Source organism: Macaca fascicularis, chromosome 8, assembly GCF_037993035.2.
Source record: "Macaca fascicularis isolate 582-1 chromosome 8, T2T-MFA8v1.1".
Classification (NCBI taxonomy): domain Eukaryota; kingdom Metazoa; phylum Chordata; class Mammalia; order Primates; family Cercopithecidae; genus Macaca; species Macaca fascicularis.
In genome coordinates, this window is record NC_088382.1 from 77,594,245 (window position 1) to 77,611,137 (window position 16,893).

At 39.5% G+C, this 16,893-nt stretch overlaps 1 protein-coding gene across 2 annotated transcripts in view; it reads right to left on the minus strand.

Moving 5' to 3' along the window:
* The window catches only part of CPA6 (carboxypeptidase A6), a 310,258-nt gene that overhangs the window by 190,022 nt on the left and 103,343 nt on the right, over positions 1 to 16,893 (minus strand). For both annotated transcript variants that reach the window (XM_073998937.1, XM_005563488.4), the window contains exon 2: positions 4,324 to 4,399. Coding sequence is in view for 1 of the 2 variants with exons in the window: in XM_005563488.4 (XP_005563545.1) it covers positions 4,324 to 4,399 (76 nt within the window). In the remaining variant the exon portion in view is untranslated. The remainder of the gene's footprint in view (positions 1 to 4,323; positions 4,400 to 16,893) is intronic.

The window sequence follows — 16,893 nt, forward strand, 5'->3', positions numbered from 1 at the left end:
TCCTCTCATCTCCTTGTTTGGCTGCCCTACAGTTACCAAACCATTTCTCTGCTGCAACTCTTGTCTCAGTGTATTGGTTGTTACTACACAATGGGCAATCAAACCTAGTGGTTCTACAACAGTATCCGCTGGGCTGCCTCTTCCAGGCTTATGTGGCAGAATCCAGTTCCTTGTGGTTGGAGGACTGATACCTCAATTTCCTTGCTGCCTATCAGCTGAAAACCATTCTCACTTCCTAGGGGCCATTGGAATTCCTTAGCACGTGACTCTCATGGATAGTTCACAACGTTGTAGTTTATGAACTGCTATCTTGAGACCAGTAGGAGCACTTCTCTGACGTCTTCTGTGAACAGCTAGAGGAAACTCTTTGCTTTTAAAGTGTTCATCTGATTAGGTCAGGTCTGCCCTATGTCATGTCCCCTCTGCCATATAATGTAGCATCATCAAAGGAATGGCTGTCCCATCATATTCACAGGCCCCCCTCATCCTCAGGGGAGTGATTATTCAGGGCATGTACACCGGGGGGAGAGAAGTCTTGGGGGGCTATCTTAGAATTCCGTCTAACACAGTGTGATCTAGGGAAGGAAGGCAACTAAAGGTTTCCTGGCAAACCCTCCTTTTTCCCTTCTAGAGGCAATGCACAGGGAATGCAAAGAAGCTGTTAGCAATGCCCATAATTCTGTCCCATTAGCTCCACAGGCCAGAAGATGACACACAGTCATATTCTTTTTTCTCTGCAGGCTGCTTTCTCTGCCTGGCTAGAATTGCTGCTTTCCATAGTACAAATGGTTTGCTTGGTTGAAATCATTTGAATTTAAAATCACATCAAGGTAACATGATGCTTTTAGGTAGAAATTTATCTAAACTCAATACCTCCAACTTCAATCCAATAAAACTATTTCTTTAGTGAAAGGAAATGAAGAAATGTACAAAAAAGATTTAATAGAGCAGGCCTGAAAAATACTATCTTTAGAAAGGCCTGCTTGTAAAATTGGCCCTTTGGCTGGCATTTGGAAAGTTGGATATCAAGAGGATTACTACCACCCTAACTAATAAGAGTGACTCAATGTGCTTAGATTATGCAAATAATATAGTTCATGCTGAACACCTACTTTTTTTCTGGGAGTCTGGAATTTGGGTATGTGCCAGGCAGAGGGTATCTATGTAACTTTACTCCAATAAAAACCTTGGGCATTGAGTCTTTAATGAATTTCCCTGGTAGACAACACTGTATGTTTGTTGTCACAAGTTGTTACTGATGGAATTGAGCACATCCTGTGTGACTCTATTGGGAGAGGCCTCTAGAAGCTTGTGCCTCATTTTCCCTGGACTTCACCCAATACTCCTTTTCCCTTTGCTGATTTTGCTTTGTATCCTTTTGCCGTGACCAATCATAGCTGTTAGTCAGACTATATGCTGAGTTGGGTGAGTCCTTATGCAACCCATTGAATGCGGGCATGGTCTTGGTGACCCCTGATTCTAGGGTTAAAGTAAATGATAATGATAACGCTCACATTCTGAGTCTAGGCTCCACTGCCCTGCAAACTTGGCTTCAATACTCTCCATTGTGAAGATAATCAGAATAAACTGACTAGAGGCAAGAGGCAGGCCTCATTTGGGTCCTAGAGGGCTTGACACTGACTAGATCCATGTTCCAATCCCATACTGTGGCCTGGGGACAAGTTACTTAACTCTGTCTCTCTCAGTTTCTTCGTCTGTAAAACAGCAATAACAATATACTCACTTCATGGGATTGTTAAAATAAGGCAATTTGTAGAAGCATGTAGCACTGTGGCTGAGAGGAGCTGGATGTAACTCTGTGTGGAGTGGAATCACTAGAGCACAGTTGATATCCTAATATTAAGCTTCTTCCTCCCCTTCACTCTGCTCCCCTTTCCTCATCAGATCCCTTTCCCTCCATTCTCTCAGTTGTCCCCTAAGCTCCTTTACATCTAAACCATTTCCTCCTCCAGGTGGCTACCTTTCCTTGAGGACTAAAAGTAAACAATCTGCGGGAATGATTTTCTTTAAATGCTTACCAAAAAGGGCTCAATGTAAATGTGTGGTCATCAGTGCCAGCAGCCCTATTTATGGTCTATAGCTTTTGGTTCCATCTATGATGATTTCTGAGAGTTTTTAAGTAACCCCTACAGTCCTCACAGATGTAATTTTATTGCTTTTGATAATGGTAAGTGATTATCACAAATATAACAGTGCGAGTTCATTACTTTGTAAGGCCTAATACGTAAATAGATTCACTAATGGTAGAAACATCCTTTGAGAAATATTTTGCTCCAATATTTGGTTCAGAATATCTGTTCCCTAAAACACTGAACTCCAAAGTGAAAAGTGGCTATTTTTCTGGTGTTATATGAAAACACGATTTCAGTGGAGACGGAAATTTCCACTCAAAACTTTCTTTGCTTCTTTGCAATTATTAAGTTCCTGGTGGACTATTCAGAAAGTGTTCAGCTACAACTGCTGAAAAGGATGTTGTGGGGTGTATGTCCATATGTGACCAGAAGAGGTTAACGATAGCCTCCTAGAAGCAGATTCCTGCGAGAAGAAAAGGAGGTTTAGGAAATGCCCAGTGAGCATGGTCTCTCTGGTACTGCATAAAACAACCACAATTTGGGGATGGGTTCCTGCATCCTCACCCTGGGCCCTTGTAATGAGACACCGTGCTTGAACTCAGTACTGTTTGTGTAGCGGCTGGGAATGAGGAGAAGACAGGGAATCAATAAACTCAATGTTCAAGACATCATTTGCAAATAAATTCAATATTTGAAGGGGAACATGCCAAAGAGAAAAATCAAACCATAAATAAAAGAAAAAAAGTTTGTTAATTACAAGCATCTCCAGAAGCCACAATGTCTCCTTCCTTCCTCATTCCCTAACACTCCTTCAGGTAGGACTGCACTTCAGTCATATAGGAAAAACATTTTTCTATTTCATATTAAAGAATAATGAGGCCTGTTTGGTAATCTGCTTTGCTGTCCATTAAAATGAACCCTAAACCACCACATAGTTTTTGGACTTGCTTGTATTTTGGTAGGCATGGAAAAGAACCAGTCACACCACACTTCTCATCATAACTTTCAGGTAAAAGTTAACACTCAATTATATGCACTGATGGAGTTAGAGAAATGCTCTAACTCTAAAATTCATAAAGTTTATCAAAGATTGAATAATCAGAGCCTTCAATCTTTGCCAAGAAAACTCTCTTATCAGACCCACTGAAACATAGCAAAACTAATTAACTTGAATTTCTGGCTTTAATTTTTACTCAACTCACTTCTGCTTAAAGTTTTAATTAAGAGGAAAGTGCCTAGATGATCAGTAGGAAGATCCAAGAAGAAAAAGAGAAGTTCTAGAAAATAGGAAACTGAATTCATTCATTCATTAAGGAAAAATAATGACAAAACTATGTATTGAACTTCTAGGATATTCCAGACACTAACTAGAAATACAGCAATGAACAAAAAATAGATAAACTATCTCATGAAATTTATATTCTACCTTGGAGATGGGTAATGAATAGATAATGTGTCAGATAGAATACTATCTTTTTTCTTTTTTTTTTTTTTGAGACAGGGTTTCGCTCTGTTGCCCAGGCTAGAGAGCAGTGGCGACAGAACAAGGCCCTGTCTCAAAAAAAAAAAAAAAAGAGACACTAGAGCTCACTGCAACCTCCTAGGCTCAAGTGATCCTCCCATCTCAGCCTCTCTAGTAGCTGGGACTACAGGCATGTGACACCACACCTGGTTAAATTTTTATATTTTTTTGTAGAGATGGTGTTTTACCATGTTGCCCAGGCTGGCCTTGAACTCCTGGGCTCAAGTGATCTGCCTGCCTCAGCCTCCCAAAGTGCTGAGATTACAGGCATGAGCCACTGCACACAGCCAGAAAATTTTTGAGTAGCCTTAAATATTCTTTAAAAGCTCTTTCGGTTGGGCACAGTGACTCATGACTGTAATGCCAGCACTTTGAGAGGCCAAGGCAGGTGGATCACGAGGTCAGGAGTTTGAGACCAGCCTGGCCAACACAGTGAAACCCCGTCTGTACTAAGAGGCAGGAGAACTGCTTGAACCCAGGAGCTGAGATCGCACCACTGCACCCCAGCTTGGACAACAGAGTGAGACTTTATCTCAAATAAAATAAAATCAAATCAAATAAAACAAAATAAAATAAAAACCTTTCAAGTTATGTCCTTAGCCTTTACTTTCTTGGTTAATAAATTCCAATTATTCAACTCCAGTCAGCAAATCCCTGTAAACACACCACAAGCACAATTCCACTATAAGTGAGTAGACGCTCTATTACCTTAAGTTGATGGGATATTTTCTTCAGTGCGTATACTTCCTCTTCTGTTTTGGGAATAAATCTTATCACTTTATCGCTATAAGAAAAGAAAGATGATAATTACTTTTCAAAAATAAAGATATTAGTCATCTCTTTCTTACCTCTTAAAAAACTGCCTCTGCTTTTAAGAAGGAAAACAGCAAAACTTTTCACTGGCCCAGTATTTTATCCAGTTTATTCTCTGATTGCATTGTTCTTTTCTTCTTGTCTTAAAGCTATTTGGTATTTAATCAGCTTTTGAAGATTACAAACTCACATTTAATGTTATAAATGCAGAAAAAGGCCAAAAATACAGGAAGAGTGGTGGCAACAAGAGACAGAAACTTTCATGAGCTGCTCAGAGCAGATACCAAGAAGGAAAATTTCTGATGACAGAAGAAAGAAAAGTCATTCTTTTTCAAAACATAATGCTGAAAAGGAATGTGACTTTCAGTAAGAGGATGTGAATCCACACACTAGGGAAAGCTTCTCGTTTGAATTCTTCCCATATGGAGAACAGTAAGGAGAAGCCCATCTCTATGGTGCAGGCATCTCATTTCTCTGGTACAGAGCTTCCTGCCTGGCTCGTGGGGCCAAACAAGAGGGCCATCAGTGTTAGACACTGATGGCTGTAAATTTTTTAGTGATACAAATTAAAAGTCAATGTTTACAACTGTTACAGAAACACCAGGGGTTTGGTCTAGGTCCTGCTGCTTTCCCACATAAAGCAATCACTGAGAAGATGATTATTACTAAGAAAGAAGGCTTTAATCAGGTGCTGCAACCAGGGAGATGGGAGCTCAGTCTCAAATCCATCTCCCTGATGGACAAAAACTAGAGGTATATATAGCAGGGAAGAAATGTAGCAATGTGTACAAAACAGAAACTAGGGAGGAGCCAGGAAGCAATCATAATGAATGAGGGGTCTTGCATCTTACTGTCAGGATGTGGTGATCTGGTGAGTTTCAATAGGCCTGAAGGTCGCTTTCTGAGGAAGCAACTCGGATAAAACGAATATAAGTTTCAATCTTTAAGACCAGAAGAATCCATGTGTGCTTATCAAAAAAACTCTCTATAGGACTACTGGGTCAGTTTCACAACCACAAAGGTTTTACCACAGTTGAAATTATATTTGGGCCGGGCACGGTAGCTCACACCTGTAATCCTAGCGCTTTGGGAGGCTGAGGTGGGTGGATCATGAGGTCAGGAGATTGAGACAATCCTGGCTATTCTGGCTAACACAGTGAAACCCCGTCTCTACTAAAAATACAAAAAATTAGCTGGACGTGGTGGTGGGTGCCTGTAGTCCCAGCTACTTGGGAGGCTGAGGCAGGAGAAGGGTGTTAACCAGGGAGGCAGAGCTTGCAGTGAGCCGAGATCGTGCCACTGCTCTCCAGCCTGGGCAACAGAGCGAGACTCTATCTCAAAAAAAAAAGAAATTATATTTGAACACATTTTAAGGTTCTTTCTGTAAAGGTCCCGAATTACCTAAGATGACTTAAGGTGTTGCTGTGTCTTTCAGAAAGTTTCTTTTTGGGGGCCTTGTCTCCCAGGTGTGCCAGAAAAGTAGTCTATCAATTTCTAGGTGTGTCATGATGAGGACAGGTTGGGAAGCCCAGCACTAGCCCATAATAATCACAACTATCCAATGCCTTTTGCATAGAGTAGATGCTTATTAAATATTAATGGATTGGCATAAAGGAGATTGCTGAGAGTAATTGGCTTCCAGAGGAAATATAAAGGAAAAACTAAGTAAATAAAGCACAGTAGGAATTAATACTTTTCATAACTCTCTATGGCATTTTACAATGATTAAAGATAAGGTAGAATATTATTAATAGAATATAAAGCAGAAAACAAAAACGCTACTAGTTTACCCACAACTTGTCTCTCCAACCCCAAAGGTGCACCAGGAATAAGAATAGAATTTGCATGATTTTCTGTCATTTTACTTCTTAGATGATGATATGATTTGGAGTATGTCCCCACCCAAATCTCATGTTGAATTGGAGGAGGGGCTTTCTGGGAGGTGATTGGTTCATGGTGGCATATTTTCCCCTTGTTGTTCTCATGACAGTGAGTGAGTTCTCACAAGATCTGATGGTTTAAAAGTGTGTCACCTCCTTCTTTGCTCTTGCATTCTCCTGCCACCATGTGGAGGTCCCTGCTTCCTCTTCTGCTATGATTGTAAGTTTCCTGAGGCCTCCAAGGCATGCTTTCTGTTAAGCCTGTGGAACTGTGAGTCAATTAAATCTATTTTCTTCATAAATTACCAGTCTCAGGTATTTCTTTATAGTGGTGTGAGAGAGGGCTAATACAGAGGGATAGCAGTTTCAAAGACGAAGTAAGGCTAATATAGAGGGCATCAGATCCCTAGGGATATTTCTGGACTTGCTGGGCAATGATTTTTAGGGCTTTGTGTTTATTTCCAACCACAATAGCTTTATTATTTCAAATGATCTTGTAATAGCTCCTTTAGGCCTATGAATAAAAAGGCTCTTGGCTTGCTGATGATAAATTACTGTGTTTTATGGACTGCTACTCTAATAGAGCTTTACAGCTTTGATTTTCTCAAAATCACACAAACCACCCCTCAGTACCAATGTCATGAAGTTCATATTTCTGGAAAGAATAAAAGAAAGTACTGGGAAAAAATTATCAAGTCACTGTAAAACAAATCTAAACATAACCTTTGGAATTTAAACCTCTTCTCTTTTCTGGTATACATTTCTCTGACCTGTGTTTTTCCTGGATTCATCATACCCTGGCCTTTCTCATCTGACCCAATACAATTCTTGGCAGAGAAAGCAAGCTCGGCTGGGTGATATGGCTGTTTTTGATGGATGGATCACTTGACAGCTTGCTGAAAAACACCTCCATCTGGGGCCTTGTCAGCTCCTCAAGAGTGCAAGAAAAGCAATCTGTAGCTGTTTTACAGCCATAAGAAGAACTTTTTTTCTTTTAAAGACAGATAATTCAACCTGGCAATCAGTTCCTCTTCTGCAAATAAGTACAGGATACAAAGAAACTACCCTTGGGATTATTTAACCCTGAAAGTGATTGCTCAAACCCAGTTTTCTCATTTTTGTTACAAAAAGTTAACTTCTTCCTAGCCTTTAGAAATTCTCAGGTGTGACTTTAGAAATGAGTTTATTACTGTTTGATAACTTATCAAAGGACAGAGAATAAGGAAGGCAATGTAGAAAGATCCATGAAATGTCATACTCTTTTGTGAACCAGTAAATTATATTGATGGCATGACGGGTAACCAAAGCCCAACAAGAGCTCTTTATTCAGCATGTGAAAACCACATGACCCCCAAATGCCCTGTTTGTTTCACCAAACAAAAAGCTTACTCTCCCTGAATCTGACAGCTAGTGTTTTTTGAAGTGGTGAATAATTTGGTGCTAGAAACAGGGAAGTTTCAGGTAGTCTACTGGAACTTAGAAAAACTAACCATACAAAACTATCAGAGGAGGTGAGCTTAGAGGCTTTTCCTTATAACTTATCAGGTTTTTTTTTTTTTCTCACCGTTAGGTGGCAACATCAACTTAAGACCCTTTGGCTACCCTTTGGGGTTAAGATGAGGGAATCACAGTATTGAATATGGGTTCAGGTTAGAAAGACTACTGGGCAAGCAGCTGCTCATATGCACATATATTTCTAACTTAGCCTATATAAAGTTGTCCAAAGAAAGACAGCATAAGCATTTTTAATTTTAGTTTAAGGATGTCTTATAGAGGAAGCAGGATATTCCAGATAACTAGTCTCCCAGGAATTACTAATACTTATTAATCCATGATATGTTCACATTTTGTTCCTTTGCCCTACAAGACAAATGAGATTATGTAGCTATAAAGCCCACGTTGAGTTTGGTTGTGAGTTTGACTAATAATCCTGCTGTACGGTAGCAACCACATGAATAAGACAATAGTAAATAAATGTAATCAGTTCAAAAAGTATTACCAAATGCCTCCTGAGCATGTATGCACCGAGAGAAAATTCAGAAAGGGAACATAATCTCCAACTCTATACTACGTCTGGGTCTCAGTTTCTTCACTAGAGAAGTGAGGGATGATCTCCTAGCTGCCTTCCAACATGGTGAAAACCCGTCTCTACTAAAAATACAAAAATTAGCCGGGCATGGTGGCATGTGCCTGTAGTCCCAGCTACTTAGCAGGCTGAGGCAGGAGAATTGCTTGAACCTGGGAGGTGGAGATTGCAGTGAGCCAAGATTGTGCCACTGCACTCCAGCCTGGGCAACAGAGTGAGACTCTGCCTCAAAGAAAAAAAAAAAAAAGTTCTAAGACTGTGTTGCCTGGGTTTGACATGTCCCATATTGATTGCCATTCTTCTGTGCCTTGACTGTGCAGCAGCAAAGGAAGAGTATCTTTGTCCTCTAGGCAACCTGAAAGTCCTGTTGAAAGACAGAGATACGAAGCTTCAGATGTTTCCTTGTGGCTCCTGGCATGACCTTTCACAACTGATTCCATTATGAAATCCTAAACTTCTTTGTATGCTACAGAATTTATGAACCTACACTTGAAAAATTAAAATATTATATAGCATATGAAATGAGAACGTTCTCTTCCAACCCCAAGCCTTCTATCTTCCCTTTGTAGCCACTGTTAATAGTTACTTGTGTATCACTCTGAACTCTTTTCTGCATTAATACACATACACGCAGTGTTTGTTTTACAGCATTTTGTAACACTAGTTTGCTTTTATCTTTTACTTCATATGTTGATTTAAAAACATAAGTCCTTGATTAACATCAATGATAAGTTCTTGGAAACTGTGATTTTATGTGAAACAGTATATAACAAAACTGATTTTACCATAAACTAACTGATATAAGCAAGTTAAGTTCCTATGGGCATATTTCTGGTCATGAAAAAATCACCAGGCAGGGTGCGGTGGCTCATGCCTGTAATCCCAGTACTTTGGGAGGCCGAGGTGGGCGGATCACGAGGTCAAGAGATTGAGACCATCCTGGCCAACATGGTAAAACCCCATGTCTACTAAAAATACAAAAATTATCTGGGTGCGGTGGCACATGCCTGTGGTCCCGGCTACTCTGGAGGCTGAGGCAGGAGAATTGCTTGAACCTGGCAGGCAGAGGTTGCAGTAAGCCGAGATTGTGCCACTGCACTCCAGCCTGACGACAGAGTGAGACTCCATCTCAAAAAACAAAACAAAACAAAAAAACGCCAAATTTCTAAATAAAGACCCATAGCTGGGTGTGACTCATACCTGCAATTCCAGGACTTGGGAGGCTGAGGTAGGAGAATAGCTTGAGGCTAGGAGTTTGAGACCAGCTTGGATAACATAGTGAGACCCTGTCTCTGCAAAAATAAATAAATAAATAAATAACTAGCTGGGCATCATGGCACACACATATAGTCCCAGCTACCTGGGAGGCTGAGGCAGGAGAATCACTCAAACTAAGGAGTTGGAGGCTGCAGTGAGCTATGATCAAGGTACTTTGTCCAGCCTGGGTGACAAAATGAGACCCTGTCTCAAAAAAAAAGAAAAAAAAAAAAGACTCGAAGTACTTCTAATATTAAACATTGAAATAAATATGAACTATATATATATTTAAGAAAAATTAATAAAGACAAGATTATGCACTCAATTTTTGGCGAATCTGAGAGGGATAGTGGTTGTTGCAGTGGTGGGTTAAATCAAGGAATAAATGTTTGCAAAGCTAAAATATGAACACCTCTTCCCAATGTGCAGTTGAAATAAACAATAACAAATACAATGGGTCTGCTGAGGGCTTTTGTACTGCATCATTTATTGTCATGCCTTTGTATGATTTTGTCTATGAGTTTTTATTTTAAAATACTTTGTATTCATTCCTGGCTGAGCGCTGTGGCTCACGCCTGTAATCCCAGCACTTTGGGAGGCCGAGGCAGTTGGATCACAAGGTCAAGAGATTGAGACCATCCTGGCCAACACAGTAAAACCCCGTCTCTACTAAAAATACAAAAATTAGCCAGGCGTAGTGGCAGGCATCTGTAGTCCCAGCTACTCGGGAGGCTGAGGCAGGAGAATGGCGTGAACCTGGGAGGCGGAACTTGTAGTGAGCCAAGATCGCACCACTGCACTCCAGCCTGGGCAACAGAGGGAGACTCCGTCTCAATTAATAATAATAATAATTATAATAATTTGTATTCATTCCTTAATTCGTTTTCCAACCCACTTATTGTAGTTTAGGGTTGTGGGTGGCCGGAGCTTTTCCCCGCAGCTCAGGACACAAAGTGGAAACTGACTCTGGATAGGACGCCATCCATTGCAGGGTGCACTCACACACCCATGCTCACTCAGCCTGGGACCATGTAGGCATGCTGATGAACCTAACAGGTGCAGCTTTGGGATGGGGGTTGGAAACTGAGTACCTAGAGAAAACCCACACAGACATAGGGAGAACATGCCAATTCCTCAGACAGTGGACCTGGTGGGAATTGATTTTTTTTCTTGTCAAAGTTACAGCAAAATGATGTTGAATGATAAAACAATGTTATTCTAGGACCTGCTGTACCACGTTTTAAATAAATGGCTGGATTTTATATGCTAATATTTTATTTCAGAGTTTTATAACTATACTCATAAGGAAGGCTTTTTTTAAAAAATAAACTTTTTATAAACCTTTAAAAAATGATGCTGTGTGTGTGTGTGTGTGTGTGTGTGTGTGTGTGTGTGTGTGTTCTCAGAGACAGTCTCGCTCTGTCGTGCAGGCTGGAGTGGAGTGGCATGATCACAGCTCACCGTAATCTCGAACTTCTGTGCTCAAGTGATCCTCCTATCTCAGCCTCCCAAGTAGCTGGGACTACAGGTGTACACCATCATGCCCAGCTAATTAAAAACTTTTTTTTTTTGAAATGGGGTCTTACTATGTTGCCCAGGCTACTCTCAAACTCCTGGACTCAAGTGATCCTCCCACCTCAGCCTCCTGAGTAGCTGGTACTACAGATGTGTGCCACCATGCCCAGTTAATTAAAAAACTTTTTTTTTAGAGATGGGGTCTCATTGTATTGCCCCGGCTACTCTCGAACTCCTGGACTCAAGTAATCCTCCTACCTTGGCTTCCCAAAGTGCTGGGCTTACAGGCATGAACCACTGCAGCAAGCCTTGTATTTTAATATGTGGTGTTCTCATTGATGTTCAGATCTAATAGTTGACAATTGAGTTTTTAGTCCTTCTTTACTAAAGAGCTATTTTGAAGAATGTTAAAAAATATATCAAGCACTTAGATGTATTTTGGGTGGGAAGATTTATTTTTGTTACTGTTTTATTATCTTGAAGTAAGAGAAGGTGGCCCATTATGATACCTACTTTGTAGACTTCATTGCATTGGTATTTATGGCCTAATATGTATTCAAGTTCTATAAATAGTGCACAAATATTTGAAAAGAAGTTCTTATAAATTTTTATATATACACTTATTAAGCATATTAATTATATGATTTTCATTTTCTCTGTCTTTAGTTTTCCACTGAATTTGACAATTTGAGCCAATTTTACTCAATATACCCACTATAATTTTGGATTTGTCAATTTACTTTTGAATATAAAAACTTTTGATTCATGTATTTTGATGTGTGTAACTGTATATAAGCTCATGACTACTACATCTTCTGGATAGAATAAAACTTTTACTTCTATAAAGTTTCCTTAGAGAAACTCTTCTTTGGTTTATTTTATGCTCTTTATCATGAATTCCATTTTTCCCCCATAGGATTGCCACTCCTGCTTTTTGTTTGCCTGGCATTTTTAATTGGAAATTTTACTTATTCACATTAATTGTAATACATAATATATGTGACTTTATTCTTATAATTTTTATCTTTTTGCTTGTCGTAGGTTCTTATTTGCCCTTTTCTTCCTCTTTCTTGGATTAATCAATTTTCTTCGTTAGCTTTTTCTCATCTAGCGGTTTGCAAGTTATGCATCTTCTATGTATTAGTGATTTTTTCGTATTTTACAAACATACTTTGAGATAGCTTTTTCTTCATGTCTAGAATGCCTCTGTAATTTGTCCCCTTGAACAAGATAAGACCTTAAGAATCTTTTTTTCTCTGTCCTTCTCCCCTCAAATGTTTTCCTCCTTCTTTGCTCCATGTTTTGTCAAAATCATCTGGAATTTTTGTTGTATATTGTGTCTAAGTGCAGATATGTGAGTTGTTTCCCCTTGAAGTTCAAACGTTGAAATCCTAACTCCCTCAATCCAAGAATGTGACTGCATTTGAAGATAGGGTCTTTAAAGAGGGAATTCAATTAAAATGACATCATTAGGGTGTTTTTCCTAATCCACTAGTATTAAAAACACTTAAACTTCAGATATTTCATTGTTTTATTCTTTTCTCCAAGTCACTGAATTTATTATTATTATTTTTGAGACAGAATCTCGCTCTATCGCCCAGGCTAGAGTGCAGTGGCACGATCTCAGCTCACTGCAAGCTCCGCCTCCCGGGTTCTCGCAATTCTCCTGCCTCAGCCTCCGGAGTAGCTGGGACTACAGGCGTGAGCCACACTGGATTTATTTTTCAGGATCCACTTCCTTCTTCACTTTGGGGGAGAAAGAGAGTAAGGTTAGATTACAAATCTGGGATCCACCACTTGATGTGCGCCCTTGACCAAAATGCTTAAACACTTACAGCCAATGAGTCCTAATCCTTAAATTGAGGGGAAGCACCAATGTACCATCGCATAGGTTTTTTGTGAAAATTATTTCATCCAGCACATTAATGAAGGTTACATTATGTTCCAGGCACAGTGGTAGATGCCAGGGAGACAGCAGGAACTGCTGGTGATGAGTTTATAATCACAATCCCTGTGAGATATTGCCTGGGAAATACCTAATTTATAGCCTCTCAATACATAGTAGCTACTGTCATTACTTCTATGGGAAAATATTCTTCTAGTTCTTTTTTAGAAATGGTCTCACTCTGTTGCCCAGGCTGGAGTACAGTGGCACCATCATGACTCACTACAGCCTCAACCTTTCAGGCTCAAGCATCCTCCTGTCTCAGCCTCCCAGGTAGCTAGAACAACAGGTGTGAACCACTATGCCCTGCTATTAAAAAAAAAAAAATTTTGTAGACAGGGTCTCGTTATGTTGCCCAGGCTGTTCTCCTGCGCTCAACTGATCCTTCCACCTCGGCCTCTTAAAGTGTTGAGTTTACAGCCATGAACCACTGCACCCAGCCTAGAACTTAATGCACTGAAATAAGATGCTTTTCCAAGTTTGCTCCACTGTGAACACCACAAAAAACATGACACAATTTGATTCTGAATACATTCAACATTTTTGTTGTTGCTGCTGGCATTTTTTCTTGCCCTTTGCATGGATATTTGCATTAATCTCTGATCAGTGCCTTAATTTGAGATTTACTGTTTTCTCTCTGCTCAGGCAGCTCTTTGGCATCTGAGAAATGCACATATTGGATGGTCTCATTTTCTACAATGGTAACTGGGTATATGGAACACTTTATATAAAAGAAAAAGGGGCCGGGCATGGTGGCTCACTCCTGTAATCCCAGCACTTTGGGATGCCAAGGAGGGGGGATCACCTGAGGTCAGGAGTTTGAGACCAGCCTGACCAACATGGCGAAACCCCGTCTCTACTAAAAACACAAAATTAGCTGGGCGTGGTGGTGCATGCCTGTAATCCCAGCTACTCGGGAGGCTGAGGCAGAAGAATCACTTGAACCTGGAAGGTGGAGGTTGCAGTGAGCTGAGATCATGCCACTGCACCCCAGCCTGGGCAACAAAGAGTGAAACTCAAAAGAAAAAGGAAAAATAATGTCAGATAAAGTCCTGTAAAGAGGTTTTCTCTATTGGTGTAAGTCACACATGTTCAATTTTTCAGTACTTCCAAAGACCAAACTTACCTAGATGTAGTAAAGGATTTCTAATGTTGGCCTTCACAAGGGACCAGAATAGATGACTGCAGTGATGTTTTTGGCTGCTCCTCCAAATCTATTTTCCTGTCTGAAACCCTAAAAGGACTCTGACTCTGCTCAGATATTCACCCTATCCCCATATCAGGACTGAGTCCCGATTAGCCACTTAGAGCTTGGATATCCCTTGGTAACTTTTGTTAGTTTGGGGGTAGATGTGAGGTATAAATTGGCCCAATCAGATTTAAGGGAAGGATTATTCAAAGGGGGTGGAAGGATTCTCTCTCATTGAATGTAAACAAGCAAATATGCAATTATGCATGCCATTGCTAGCCTACAATTATGAGGCAGATTCACCCTAAGCTCACTGTGGACTCTCAAGTGGAGAGACAAAATGAATCTGGGTCTGCAATGATCTTGTTGAATCAACCAACTTTTAAGCTTGTTCTGCTGCTGGACTTCCTGTTGTATAATACATTTTAAAATTATGTAGGGCAGTTTGAGTCAGGTTTTTTCTTACTTGTAACCAAAAGCACCCTGTAAAACAGTAAGTTTACTTTGGATATTTTTAGAGGAATAAGAAAAACCAATGGAATAATTAAATTCACTGTTAAATCAGTCTTCACAGGTGAGAATATACATATTGGCACTCTCTATTTCCTCCCCAAGTCCCTCTCTCTAAAACATCCCTTTAATTTTGATGGCAGCTTAAAAAACCATGTGTTTTCAGAAGGAAAGATTTAGGGTACTCCAAAACTAAGGCTCATCTCATATTCTCAAGGAAAATAGGACAGTTTAAAATATTTGATGAACTTTATGAAAGCTTGTATCCTGTGGAAAAGTTAATAATAGGATGTTCACTTACTTAAAAATAATGTCATCCCCAAGCACAAAGAAATCCATTAGGTAATTCCACCTAGAAAAATTAATGTTCACATGTAGATTCTCTATTATAAAGTGCTTGGGTCTCAGAGCTGCATTTCCTTTGTTGAAAGATTATGTTTTGATGCACATGAAAAATTTCATTAAAAAGCAATAAATAAGAGACAACTTGGCAGAGCACGCTCTAGAGAGCTAAATGGATTCTCCCTTCTTCAGTTATGGTTTATAGTGGCAATATAAAGTACTTGGAACATGAAGAATCTCCCTGTGGCAGTTTGCTTAGGACGTGAAGATTTAGACTTCACTCTTGGATTAAAGTTAGGCAGAAGTAATGACTTTATTTTTGGTGGTTGCTGTTGTTGCAGTTAATTTAACAGCAGAGAAAAGAAAAACACACAGTCTTCAGAAGCCTCACAGATGCATTTCACTTTATAACAGAAATTTTCTCATAGTATCTCACATGTAATGGTTGATCAATAAATATTTGTTGAGTTGAATTGAAATTGGCTTTTTGTAAACCACATCATCTTTTTAAATGCCTGAAATGGGCTTCCATTATTTGCTTTGAGAATTTCTTCTCCCATTAGCATAAATCAGAGAGGAGAAAAAGCAATAAAATATAATAATGTCATGAAATTAATTTCTTATAATAAGATATGATCTTCACTATGTCTCAAGGACTTGCTATATATTGTGTGAGATCATTGTATCACACTTCAATTTAGTTCTTTCTTGTTGTATTTAAGGATGGGACTCAGTCTGAGAAAAATGTTACCACAGTGGAGAACAAACTATTTATTCAATAGTTATCCATGCAGCAAATTATTCCATGCAAGTTTCTGGTGTGAGGAAAAGGGAAAGGAGTTACAAAGCACAGGGGAAAATTTTTCAAAGATATATAATCTAATTGGGTACATAAGAGAAATAATACCTTATTATTACAAGGTAACATGGCAAATGTTTCATAAACTACATAGAAAATATGTAGTAAAAAGGTTTAGCTGCAGTGATCAGAGAAAACCATATGAAAAGATTTGATACTTAAAACTAAGAAGATTTGGGGGCTCAGTAGATTGATAGCCATCAGCAATACATTAGTTTAGTGGTTTTGAAATTAGAGCCTATGTAAGATTCACCTAGGAATTTATCTGCCAGCATAATTTGTTGGGCTCCATACCCTGAAATATCCTTCCAGAAGAAAGCCCTTAGTAATGCTAGAAATTGTGTGTGTGTGTGTGTGTGTGTGCATGCGCGTGCATGCAAGCATGCATGTTTGTGTATGTATGTGGTATATCACAATATGCATGAGTGGCAATACAGTAAGAGAAATTCTAAGATGCCCAACACGATGAGTGAAGCTAACACTGGGGCCAGTGGTTATCCTAATTGAGGAGCACCTTGGTAGCCCCTGGATGCCCTAGAGTTTGAGCAAGGTGGGAATTCAGACCACAGACTCCCATATAAAGCCTTAAAGATAACAACCTTAGTGAAAAGATGACTAGAAAAAAAAGCCTTGTGACAGGAGAAAGGAGGAAAACGTGTTTGTCTTGAACTTGGCTCTAGGTAGGAAAAATATAGTCAATAGTGAGAATTTAAAACCATAGCTAGCCCTCCAGCAGGATTAGGAATGAAATTCAACCTAAAAAATAAACCTAATAAACCTAATAAAATTTAAATCTATATGGTCCAAAAATCTCCAAACTAAGAATTTATGTTAATGTAGTCTTCTGGTTAGAAGTTCCCCATAGTCCTTACTGTGGTGTGC